The 12802-nt window shown below is 31.4% G+C and overlaps 1 protein-coding gene across 1 annotated transcript; it reads left to right on the top strand.

Annotated features, from left to right (window-relative positions):
* Positions 1 to 9394: 9394 nt before the first annotated feature.
* Positions 9395 to 12252, top strand: Smp_154700 (hypothetical protein; the record flags this gene model as incomplete). The annotated part of the gene is made up of 2 exons (XM_018794223.1): positions 9395 to 9655; positions 11953 to 12252. The coding sequence occupies 2 exons, from the start codon at positions 9395 to 9397 to the stop codon at positions 12250 to 12252; spliced, it is 561 nt and encodes a 186-aa protein (XP_018648657.1).
* Between the last annotated feature and the right edge of the window lie 550 nt (positions 12253 to 12802).

Below are 12802 nucleotides of genomic sequence, written 5' to 3'. Positions count from 1 at the left end.
ATTAAACTTATTTTCCCCATTGGCTTATTCAATATTAACACCACCCTTCAGATAAAAAAAACAAAAATAACAGTTAAGCTGAAAAGAAACTATTTTTGTGAAAATTCAGTATCAATGATGGTCTCTATGATAGGTTCATTCCATTTTCTATATATTTTCTATATATTTATTTAATAGGAAAGAAAAATGAATTGTCCAATCAAATTAAAGCACTGAATGGTAGAGATTAATGGTTAATGAAGGGGGTATTTCTGTTTATATCTTGATATTACAAAAAAGGGGTTGAAATTGATCATTATCAAATTGGTAATTAAGCAAGTGGACATTGATTTTAATACTTTTTCTATCTGTCTTGAACTGTCAGACAATTGATACAGTTAAAAATATTTCTTATAATGTATTCGGAAATAATGGTATTTTCAAAACTATTAAATACACTTCCATTGCGTTATCATCATGGAGCAGTGAAATCGAAATGTTCTTATAACATGATATGAAGTAATTGGATAAATTTACTTAAAAATAATTGATATTAACAAACAATAATGAATGATTGTTCAATTGATGAATTGTCTACAGAAGATAGTATTACCGATAATTATAATCTAATAAAACCACCGTCCAATAAATCGTAAGTCACCAAACATAACTCTTTTTTAAAACATATATGTTATGATCAATTACTCAGGGGTCCCAAGCTTGGGCAAATATGTGTGGTTGTAGATGGGATAACTAACTTCATCTGGTAGAAAAGAATTTTTTATCAAAAAAGCTAACCAGACAAATCACTATAAATGTTGAATATTCGTTGTTTGTAATGGTTCAGTTCAATAATCTCTGATGTTTTCTCCGTTGTGCTTACTCACTTACTTGCTTACGCCTGTTACTCCCAATGGAGCATATGCCGCCGACAAGCATTCTCCAACCCACTCTGTCCTGGACCTTCCTTTATAATTCTATCCAACTGTTGTTCATTTTTCTCATGTCTGTCTCCATTTCTCGGCGTAATGTGTTCTTTGGTCTTCCTCTTCTCATTTGGCCTTCAGGATTCCATGTGAGGGCTTGTCTTGTGACGCGATTAGGTGATTTCCTCAATGTGTGTCCTATCCACTTCCAGCGCTTCTTCTTGATTTCTTCCTCCGTTGGATGGAATCTGGTTTGTTCTCTTCCACAGTAGGTTGTTTCTGATAGTGTCTGGCCATTTTCCGTTGTGCATCAGACATGAATTAGTTATGCAAGCAATACTAACATAAGTGTAAATTTCAATTTTTATAAAACTAACCGAATAAATAGTTTGTTCTCATTAATATATGATTATTATCAATCAAAGTACAAAAAAAATATTATAATAAGAGTTGAACCCTCATAAATGGTCTTTCATTGGACTGGAATTTGTTCAGATCAACAAATTATTGGTGGTCCATGTGGTCGAATCTGAATATCACGGTTATACCGTTTTTATAATAATATTAAAGTAGAGAATAAACAAACACTGGCTGATTCCATTATTATAATAGATCATTATTTAAATATAGAAAATAATTTGCTTTCAACTTGTTTTATAACCGTCGATGAAATTTAAGTAGTCTACATGAAGTAAAAATATTCATTAACAATGAAGTAGATTATAAAAAGAACTGGTGAAATATGCTTATTGACTCATACGTTTATTAATTAACTATTGTTTTTGTTTTGTCCCAGTTTGGGATTCCTCAATGGTATGTACTCGTGATTATTCCATCAATCGGAATCCCAATCGGCGAGCACTTAACCGTTAAACTGACAGCCTAGAATCCAGTGGTACACATTTTCAACTTCACTCAAATGATGATACAGTGCAACGATCACTTAATATCAATTTCAATGGTTGTTTCATTTCAGACGTGTTTGAAAACTACAAGTGAAAACTTCTTACCAGGAGTTACGACCATGTATGAAAAACACCACCTACAAATTAAACCAGTCCTTATAAAGCTCATTTTGTTAACGTATCCATTTGATTAACTGTACTTTAGGTGGAGTTTTGTTCTCTGAGCTGGATGGTTTGGTCGTGGATCTTTGATTATACTTCTGAACAACGTCATCAACACAAACGTCAAACTTCTACCAGAAGTTTGTGCTGATGATATCGTCCCAAAGTATAATCAAAAATCCACGACCAAACCATCCAGCTCAGAGAACAAAACTCCATCAAAATATTGATAATGTGCCTAAATACTGGATAATGCATTCTATCCATTTAATTACTTATCTCATAAAATAATTTCACTTTGATTAAAAGTTAATACATTTAAATAACAATTTTAAATAGCTCAATAGCTCAATAAGAATGTTTCGTAGATTAGTTCACAAGTTGTATTATTGATTCTATCACTTCGACTAATTAATTAAAAATTTTTAAGAGAAAAAAAGTATCACTTTGTAAGAACGGTAATCCTTTTCCATTTGATAACTTAGCCATGAAATATAGTACAATATGATATTATGAATTCCTTGTTAAACGAGATAGTAACTCACTGAAGACAGTGGTGGAGTTAAACATTAACACCGTTGGATGCCAACTCAGTGGTCTAAAGGTTGGGGGCTTGCGCGCGAGACTGATAGGTCCTGGGTTCAAATCTCGCGAGGCGGGGTTGTGAGTGCGCACTGCTGATTTCATCACATAATAGGATGTAACGGTCGTCCAGTGCTTCCAGATTTCCATGCTGCGCTAGCTTCAATTGACTCATGAATTCAACCATGAAATTGTTTATTAAACCTTTAATAAAATACAGCTAGAATACTGATTGTTTCTTTAAACAACAACTAACTGATTAAAAATCCAATTGCAATTGAACTGAATGTAATCGGTTTGAAGACGGTTTTCTTACTTATGATGGGATATTAATGAGACACTTCAAACTATATTCTCCTACTATGATTATTAAAATGTATAAAGTTACTATGATTATGATCTCTATAAAATAGTCATTTGTTATCAAATATCATATTAACAAAGATCACCAGAAATTAGATTTTATTTTCAAACGGTTAACAAATTGTCATTGATTTTACTGACTTACTGACAAGTTTTGAATGTTGAGTTTAGACTACTAGGAAAGCGTACTCTTTTTGTTCAGTGACATTTAAGAAAAGTTTGTGATAGAATTGGACAAAAGAATATCAATTTTAATATTTGCGATCATGAGTTAATTGAAGCTAAACAACCATGGAATACCAGGAAGCAACGGCCGGCCGTGTCGTCCTATTGTGGGACTCCTCAGCAGCGTGCACCCACGATCCCGCCTCACGTGATTCGAACCCAGGACCTATCAGTCTCGCGCGTGAGCGCCTAACCCCTAGACCACTGAGCTGTCCGACATCCAACGGTGTTAATGTCTAACTTCAACCAATCCATGAAATTGAGCGACACATCCACCATTATCTTCAGTGAGTTACTATCTCAAAACAGAACCGGTTGAACTCCACTGGTCACCGCTTCTCACTAGAACTCCAGGAAATACCTCTTGAAGCCAGTCACTAGTGAGCATATGTTGATGAATATCAGAAGGGCTTTTTGTGGATATTATAGTAATTTTAATAATTGCGATCATGAGTCAATTGAAGATAGACCACCATGGAAAACTTGGAAGCACTGAACTATTAGAATTACTATAATATCCACAAAAACCCCTTCTGATATTAAAAAGATATCAGTCGAAGTAAACTGGAACCTGGATCGTCAGAAATAAAACATTCATCATTGACCACATGTAAACTATACATGTTTATATAAATTTATGGAGACAACAGCTTTCGTTTCGATAATTTCCTTAAAAAGAGAAAGTTTTTTTATCTGAATTCCTTTTATTTCTTATTCAATGACATAATGGATTACTTTAATTACTTAATGATTACTTAATCTATTTAGTTAGAGTTATAATAACTGGATTCAGATTATTGATATATGGCAGTAATTTCCTTGAAGTCTGGGATCGTGACTTGATAATTAAGTTTAGGGTTTTCCACTTACCACATTAAACAATTCAATATAATTTGATGAATTAAATTGCTGAATAATTATTTCACAAATAAATGAAATTAAAATGTAAAATCAAATTTTATACTTTTCTGTTCATGTGATATAGTTTGTAGGGACTGGTACTATGTCAAGCCCACATAGACTATTCTAGCATCTTGACAGACCAATTTATTGATTCTTCTCAAGCCATATTTTTACCATGTCACTTATTCTCTTATTAACCCTGACTGCCTTTTACATGATCATATGTGTGTTAATTAATTACCCTTATTCATCATGTGTCGGTACCTTATTTTTGTTCGATTATAAATATCGATTCACGCTTGACTAAATCCAGTTGGCTCTCCCACCTTTGTTTCGTTTCCCTTCGCTCTACCTTATTCGTTTCCCTGATTGTCTGTCCAGATCTATAAGTGCACAAAATATACGTATTCAGAAATGCGTTCTCGTATTTGACTTATTTAATTCAGTTATTCACTAACGCGATTTAATTCGATGATTATATTCAAGGATCCGTTCACAATGATTTATGTAATCCAAATAGAATCAGATTCAGAGCTACTAAAGTGGTGAGCATATTGATAACATCATCATCCGATCTAATTGACATCAAAATGAAGGGCCGTACTAAGTTTGATTAGGTGAGATGATATTCAATGAGGGAACTGGATGATGAAAACCATTTATTTAGAACAAGAAGTAAATATTAATACTTTCATTGCATATCAAGTTTTAGTTTACATGAACATAGTTCTTAACGTAAGAGTTAGATATGATATAACATTTCCTTTTGCAAATGTCTATTCGTATTAGAATTTTGATTATCTCAAATAGCTTAAAGAGATTTTATTTATACAAGTACGGAACAAAAAAAACGAATTCACAAATTTTAGTTGCCTTTCAACTAGTTTTGATTAGATAATACAATCAAAAATATGAGCTTTGAAATCAACCAACAAGATGTATTGGTTTTAATGAGACGCTTGAAACACATTTTTCATGGGATTGAGCACATGCTTTATTATGTATTAAAATAATTGAGAGATTCAATAGTGAGAATTATATATAAAGGTCAATTGAAATAAACAAATACAATATTTTATATACTTAAACAATGATGATTATAAGCATTTGAGTTTCAGACTATTTTCACTTCATACAGTCTAACTGAACTACATTTAATAAGAAATTAATAAAGGTTAAGTGCTCGTGAGCGAGACCGGTAGGTCCTGGGTTCGAATCTCACGAGGCGGGATCGTGGATGCGCACTGCTGAGGAGTCCCACAATAGGACGAGTTGGCCGTTCAGTGCTTCCAGGTTTTCCATGGTGGTCTAGCTTTAATTGACTCATGATTTCAAGTATCTATGGTAAATACATTAAGAAATATTTAGTTTAGAAGCTGTTTCAACATTTTTATATCTAAAGAGAGATATGGAAGCGTTTAATTTGTCATTGTCATCACATAACAATTGTTAGTATTAGTCATTTTAAAACCTTTTTATAGATAATAACCATATTAAACTTTTTCTCTGAAATCTTTCCATCATTTTCTGAGTGGTGCATTTTACATTTTTGTTGCAATGAACAGTGGAGTCCAATCCTTATCAGATGTGTGACAGTTATCCACCTAAGACAATGGATGAGGGATTGCGTAAGATCATGGATTGATTGAAGTTACACATTAATACTGTTGGATGCCAGCCCATTAGTCGAGAGGTTAAACGTTCACGTACGAAACCGAAGGTCCTGGATTCGATTCTCGGGTGAGGTGTCGTGTATGAGCACTACTGAGGAGTCCCATACTAGGACAAAAAGTCATCCAGTGCTTCCAATTTCTTAGTGGTGGTCTAGCTTAGATTGACTCATGAGTTCGACTATTATAAAACCACATCTTTTAATTAACAATATAATCGTTCATATCCAAAACAAGGTTATTTAGTAACAATCAATTTGAGCAATATTTTCTGATATAGTGCATTAACAATGGTAATTTAATCCGGCTAATATAGAATAATCATTTTGAATAGTTTTCTAGATTAAATTATTGGTTATCAGGAACTATATACGGTTGATTGGTAGACAGCGTAAACTTTCGAAGAAAAACAAATAGTTATTCGGTTAAGGTAATTACTAGGAAGGAGTTAATTGGTATGGAGAAAGTATGGTCGTGACGCACATAGTGAACTAATATGATGATTATTGGTCACAATACTAATGATTACTATTTATAAAAAGTTAAGTTTTTGGGCAAGATGGTCACTTGTGATTGTTACTTAGAAGTAAATGTACAAGAATGCAGATAAATATGGGATAAAGAAACAGGCAGTAGCCCCCGGAGGATCTATTGAAAATAATTTGTACAAGAAGAAAGCAATCAATTGAAATTAGTAACAGAAAATTTTATATTGAAAAAAAACAGAAGTTTGGAATATACCTGATGATACTTATTTACTTATATAAGAACCTTCGTCTAAATTAGAGCGAATAGTTTCACAGTATTTGGGCGCCGAGTTGATGTAAGACATTAAATAGGAATAATATATTTGTAAAATCTCAGCGGATAAATCCGAAGTAAATCCAACATTTCGCCTGGTAATCTGGTCCAAGCTTTTTCAAGGAAATGTAATCAAACATCAAAATTATCGAATATAAATAGGTATATGGTTCATCGGTTCATTGTATACTGAATAGGTCATCCAATCAGCGTTAAAAAATGTCTAAACTAGGTATATGTATTACTATGTAAGAGACTTGTGATGTGAAATGATATGTGTTAAGATAATATATTGTATGTATTTGTATATATGTGTTTTAGCGATTTCTCTTATATGAAAGTCTTACTTACTTACGCCTGTTACTACCAATGGAGCATAGGCCGCCGATCAGCATTCTCCAACCCGATCTGTCCTGAGCCTTCCTTTCTACTTCTATCCAATTTTTGTTCATTCTTCTCATGTCACTAAGAATAAATAAAATGCCTTTCTAAAGAAATATCATACATTTCACCAACATAAGGAATGAAAGAACTATCATTCAAAGTGAAATCTAATTCAAGTTAGCTTATTTAAAAAAAAAAATAATTGAGTAAACAATGAAGTTTTTCAGTAGTGAATAGTAGTTATAATAAATAATTCTATACAGTTTTAATTAACTACTTAACTAACAATATTAAAAAAACCCAGCATTTACGTAGAGTGTTTTAATTTGATAAACAAACTAAAGTCAACAACTTAGTTATTTTAACTGATGTTTACATATACGATTTCGTTGTCCTTCATATGTTTACTCATGAACCTACCTACCTGAAGTGAACCTACAAATGTTGCTAATGTGGCTTTTTTTCAATTCAATAAAAATAAATGACACTGAACTTCTACCACATAACGTGTCGTTTTTTTCCCTCTCTCTTTCCTTCCCTTCCTTTTGTGGTGGTTTTTTTTCAATTGTTCAGTGTGTTATTTTTTTCATTTCCTGTTGTTATGTGATTAGAATCGACGATGAAACAATTTCCTGTCAATTAACTTTTGAATGAATAATCAGTCATTTAACTATATATATAAACCCACATACACTCACTCATGAAATGGCGTGCAAATACAATAGATTTTTCAGCCAAATTAATTCATTAATGTATAATACATAATCTTTGTTTTAGACGAAACTCAGGATAAATAAGATAGAATAGATCACAAAAGAGATTGACAAATAAACTGAAGGTGGTATGTTTTGACAGTTTTAATCATCTAAATATGGTCTTTATTATAACTGACATCGATGTAAGAAATAAATTCAAAATAAAGAAGACCATTGAATAGTGCACGACATTTTAACATAGTCAACACTGTACATGAATGAGCATTCAAAGTTAATAACGAAGAAGATCAACATTCATTTTATGCAATAATGTTGTTTATCTTTTAAGTTAGTGTTTGTGTAACTAGATATTCTTAATTTCAGCATGAATTTCAGTGGTCATTTCTTTTGCAGTAAATAGTTACGGGACAGTGAATAGGTAATTAGGTTGGTACTTTCAACATAAAATGGTGATTTCGATAAAAAGACCTTCTTGATCAAATAACTTAATTAATACCTGCTTAATAACCATTAGTGACAATCAAAGATTGCATATATTGACTGTTTCTTTTTGGAATACCTATAAAGTTGACGACTATGCTCAATCATTTAATCAATTTGGAAATGTACAAGTCAGTCGATAACTATCGGTTGTTTGCAGTCATTCTACGAAATATTATAGAGAAAAATTCTCCAATTGTTAAAATGAACTGAGTGCCTTTATCTAAACTATAGCACTTGGAGTTTCAGTATAATACCATAACTCATGATTGGCCTATAATAGGAATTAGTACACAAGTTACCTAATATTTACAGTTTATTGAAATCTGCACTGTCATGATCAAGTAACGGATTGACTAAGAGGTTCAGTTGTTGAGAAAAATTAAATAAAAAAACTGAAATTAGATAGGACACAGAAGGTATGATGTTCTCAAATAAGAATGTTTGTTGAAAAACCAGGAGGCGCTAGATGGCGGCTCACTAACCTAGACCAATGATTTATAATTCGATCCCCGATGTGGTCATGGATGGATACTGCTTAGGAAGAAACAGTTGTTCTTTGCTTTTTGGTTTCCAGCTTCGATCTAACTTAGATCATTTTGTGATACAAACTATGAAAATTCTACAATCTTAAAAAACTCTTACCATATACTAAACAAATATTTATTCACACTTATCTTTGTAAGTTATACCTGTATATTTCGGTGAAACACTGCCTTACTCTATGTAAAAATTTGTACCCATAACAATTATAATAATCCTTTTGACATAACCAATTAAGACTATTCAAAGCATTCAGTACTAACAATAAAAACTTTTTTTTATGTAGAAGCTTTTTATCAAAATTATGTATAATTTAGAAATAAATTTCCATCATAAACTGATATCAGTTTGTAAACAATTAAAGTGTATAAACTTGTGTCAGCATAGTCTGTGACTACTATCCAGAATGTTTACTTACAAACCAATACGGTATTGAAAGATGTGGAACGTTAGAGAACTCAGTAAAAGATTGATAACCAACTAACACTCATGTCTAAAATCAGAGATTTTGTTAAGGTAAGGCATTCCAACGTACAATCAAATAGTTTTACAGTATACTCTGGTAATTATTGCAGTTGTTTTCATGACAAATATCACTTTTAGATTTTCACTTCTTATATTTAAAATAAATTAGTTACTATTTGAAATTCCTAAAAAAATATTTTTTAATTTCTTTTTTATCCAGCTCATCAGAAAATTCATCTTCACTATTCAAGCATTCACAACTATCTAAACAAGACTTTCTTGATCATAAAATGAATACAACTAATCAATTGTTTAATACCCTTTTATCCGATCACAATTCTACAAATACAAATATTTCTGAAAGACAAATTGAAACCAATCAACAAAATAATCAGAATATGTCCAAATTGGAAGACATTTTATCTGATATTTCATTATCCACATTTTGGGAACCATTTAAAACTACTGAAAGAAGGTTAACTGAAATAAAAACTCCCAGAATAGAAAATATGATGTCTAGAAAGGATGAAAATTCAGTTGTTAATGCTAAGGTAGTTATTTCTTATGATAATTATACTTTTATTTCGTGTCATAAAATGACTTATAGTTTAAGTTAATCTTGAATTTACTTTTTACTTGATGAAAACAAATTGTTGAAAGATCAAATGATTTGTGAATTTCAATGAGATATAAAGCAATTAGTCCCTTTTGATAAATTTCAATAGTGTAATAAGAAGACGAAGATTATCAGAACTATGTGATATTCAAAGACAGTTTGTTCTCACCTTAAACCTACCTTGGTAATATCAGCTTATTATCCAAAGTAAATAGGTTTCAAATTGTTTTCAAATTATTATCCTCTTACCCCCAATTTCCATTCTAGTTGACCTTTTATTTTTTATATATAAATGTTCTTAACAAGTATATGTGTGATCAGATTGTTCGAAATGTATTGCGCTAATATACCATTACATAGTTCTGATAATCTTCGTATTCTTATCACACTATCAAAAGATACACCATAATCAAAGTTCTCATCTATATTTCTTCTATGATTTCCGCATTATTTATGTAATTTATTGTTTGAACAATAATATCAATAGGTAAGAATCCAGAGAAACTCTTAATTGCGGTATTCTTAGTTCATTCATAAGCTTAGCTCCAGAAATTAATATTATTTTGATCTGTTTAATGTGTTACTATGAGTTTTAGCAAACTTGAACTGTGGCTAGAAGAGACTATAGTCTGTTGTATAAAACAACAGGAAAACTCAAATCTTTATGTATAATCAGTTATTAAACAACTGAAACTAACTATACTTATTGAATGTGTTTCATATTGATTCTTTTACAATAAATTCATTTGCTTGTGTATAAAAATTTGGTTGCAAAAATTGAACACTGATTAAATACATTGAAATCCCCTTAGTGTTTATATTATCAACTATGAACAATACTTTGTGAATCCATTAGAGTATCTCGGAACAAATTCAGATTCAATATCTGTCAATAACTGTTTTATTGTTGGGCAAAAACTAATATGATTTAGCACAAGAAAGATAACAAGGGTAATAAACAAGTATTTTATATAATTGTAATCATGAGTCAATTGAAGCTAGACCACCATGGAAAACCTGGAAGCACTGGATGGCCGTTTCATCCTATTGTGGGACTCCTCAGCAGTGCACATCCACGCCCCCCTTCTGATAAAAACAAGTACTTATTTGACACTAAAACTAGATTTTTAAAAAAACTAAGTCCGAATTAGTTGACTTTTATGTATTTTATCTCACTAATCGTATAAGGAATAACTAAGAGAATTAGGTAGTTTGAGTTTTATATATTTACACATTAATTCAGTGTTGATAAATTACTTTGTTTTATAATTAACCTGATAGTGTTAGTTGATAAGAAAGGTACTATTACCAAAGCTTTAAAGTTAATCAATGATAAATCAAACTTATTTATAAATGTCGTCAACCCAGTTTAACGAAATGTAGCTCAATCTTATCTTTCTTTTTATTTTGTCTTAGCAACTGCATTTCTTATGCTGAATTATTTAAATTATATTGACCTTTTAATTTTTTGTTAAGCCGGATAGTAAAAAAAATCTAATTTTTTTGATCAGATACTCGTCATAAATTATCTCTCAACGGTATCACATGGAAAACAGTTAGATTCAAATTATCAACGAGAAGATTTTTCATCAAATAAAGATAAGAAAAGAAACTGATTACTAAGACGGTTATTATTAGTTTTAACTGTGGTCTATCACTCAAATAACTTTGTAGTGAATGATATAACTATTGAAGGATCTCATACAATATATTGTAAGTATTAATGAACTCAACCCTCCTAGCATTTCAAGACATGGTCAGATAACAATATTTATCATGAACTAAAGCCAGATTAAGAATTGTCAAACATCGGGATGCACTATTTATTTTACTACAAAGATATTATAGATCAACTCCAGTAAGCTCAAGTCTAGTGGCGGAAAAAATAATTGAATCATTAGGTGGATAGTCAATTAATTGGTTGAAGTTAGACATCAACACCGTTGGATGCCGGCTCAAGGATCTAGAGGTCAGGCGTTCGCGCGCGAGACTGGTAGGTCCTGGGTTCGAATCTCGCGGGTGCAGGATCGTGGATGCGCAGTGCTGAAGAGTCTCACAATAGGATGAAACGACCGTCCAGTGCTTCCAGGTATTCCATGGTGGTCTGGTTTCAGTTGACTCATGATTGCGATTTTTGTTAAACTATATAACATAATTACAAAATGATTTAATTGTATAGTTTTATATTTTAATCAAATACTTGTTATATAAATATATATATTTATTCAATAGTTACATCCAATATTTTCGGAAAAATCATGGGCTCAATCATTATTTAAAGAAAGTATGAATTGTTATGATGAATATAAAGAGAATCCAGAAAGAATACTAGATGATCATTTTAGTCGAATATGGAAAACACGTGAAGCATGTATGCTTTCAGAAGATCAAATTGATCTACAAAATACTTTTCAAAAATATTCCAAAAAATGTAATAAAACTCGTAGAAAATTACGTACAAATAAAAATATCTATCATGAAGATCAGAATTATAATAATATTGATCATAATTTGAAAGGTAAGTGTAAATAACTCTATAGATTAAGATCAATAATAATTCATTGATAAAGTGACAATTTATTTTCCCTACAAATAGTCAAATAATGTGTAGATAGAAGTCCTCTTTGACAACAAACAATTCACGTTATACTACATTAATACATCTTTTATGGGTTGAAAAGAATTCTCATAAACTGAAAAAAATTGTTATTGAAAAGCAAAAACAAACTAGCTAAAAATGATTAGTTGAAAGCGTGAGTGAAATGAAGCTAGACCACCAAGGAAAACCTGGAAGCACTGGATGGTCGTTTCGTCCTATTGTGGGACTCCTCAGCAGTGCGCATCCACGATCTCGCCTGGCGAGATTCGAACGTAGGACCTACCAGTCTCAATTGACTCACAATTTCAACTATGAAAATACTAAAATCTCTCCACAAAACCCCTTCTGATAATAAAAATGATTAGTTTCCTCATATAATCGATGAAAAGACTGATTCAAAATATTTATTTTTGAAATTGAAAATATGTATTATTATAGTCTGTAGCAACAACTTCACATTTTCTGGGAATATTATTGAAGCTG

This window comes from Schistosoma mansoni, chromosome 1 (assembly GCF_000237925.1).
Source record: "Schistosoma mansoni strain Puerto Rico chromosome 1, complete genome".
NCBI classification, from domain to species: domain Eukaryota; kingdom Metazoa; phylum Platyhelminthes; class Trematoda; order Strigeidida; family Schistosomatidae; genus Schistosoma; species Schistosoma mansoni.
The sequence above is the reverse complement of the archived record's forward strand: the minus strand, read 5'-3'. Positions and strand labels throughout refer to the sequence as shown.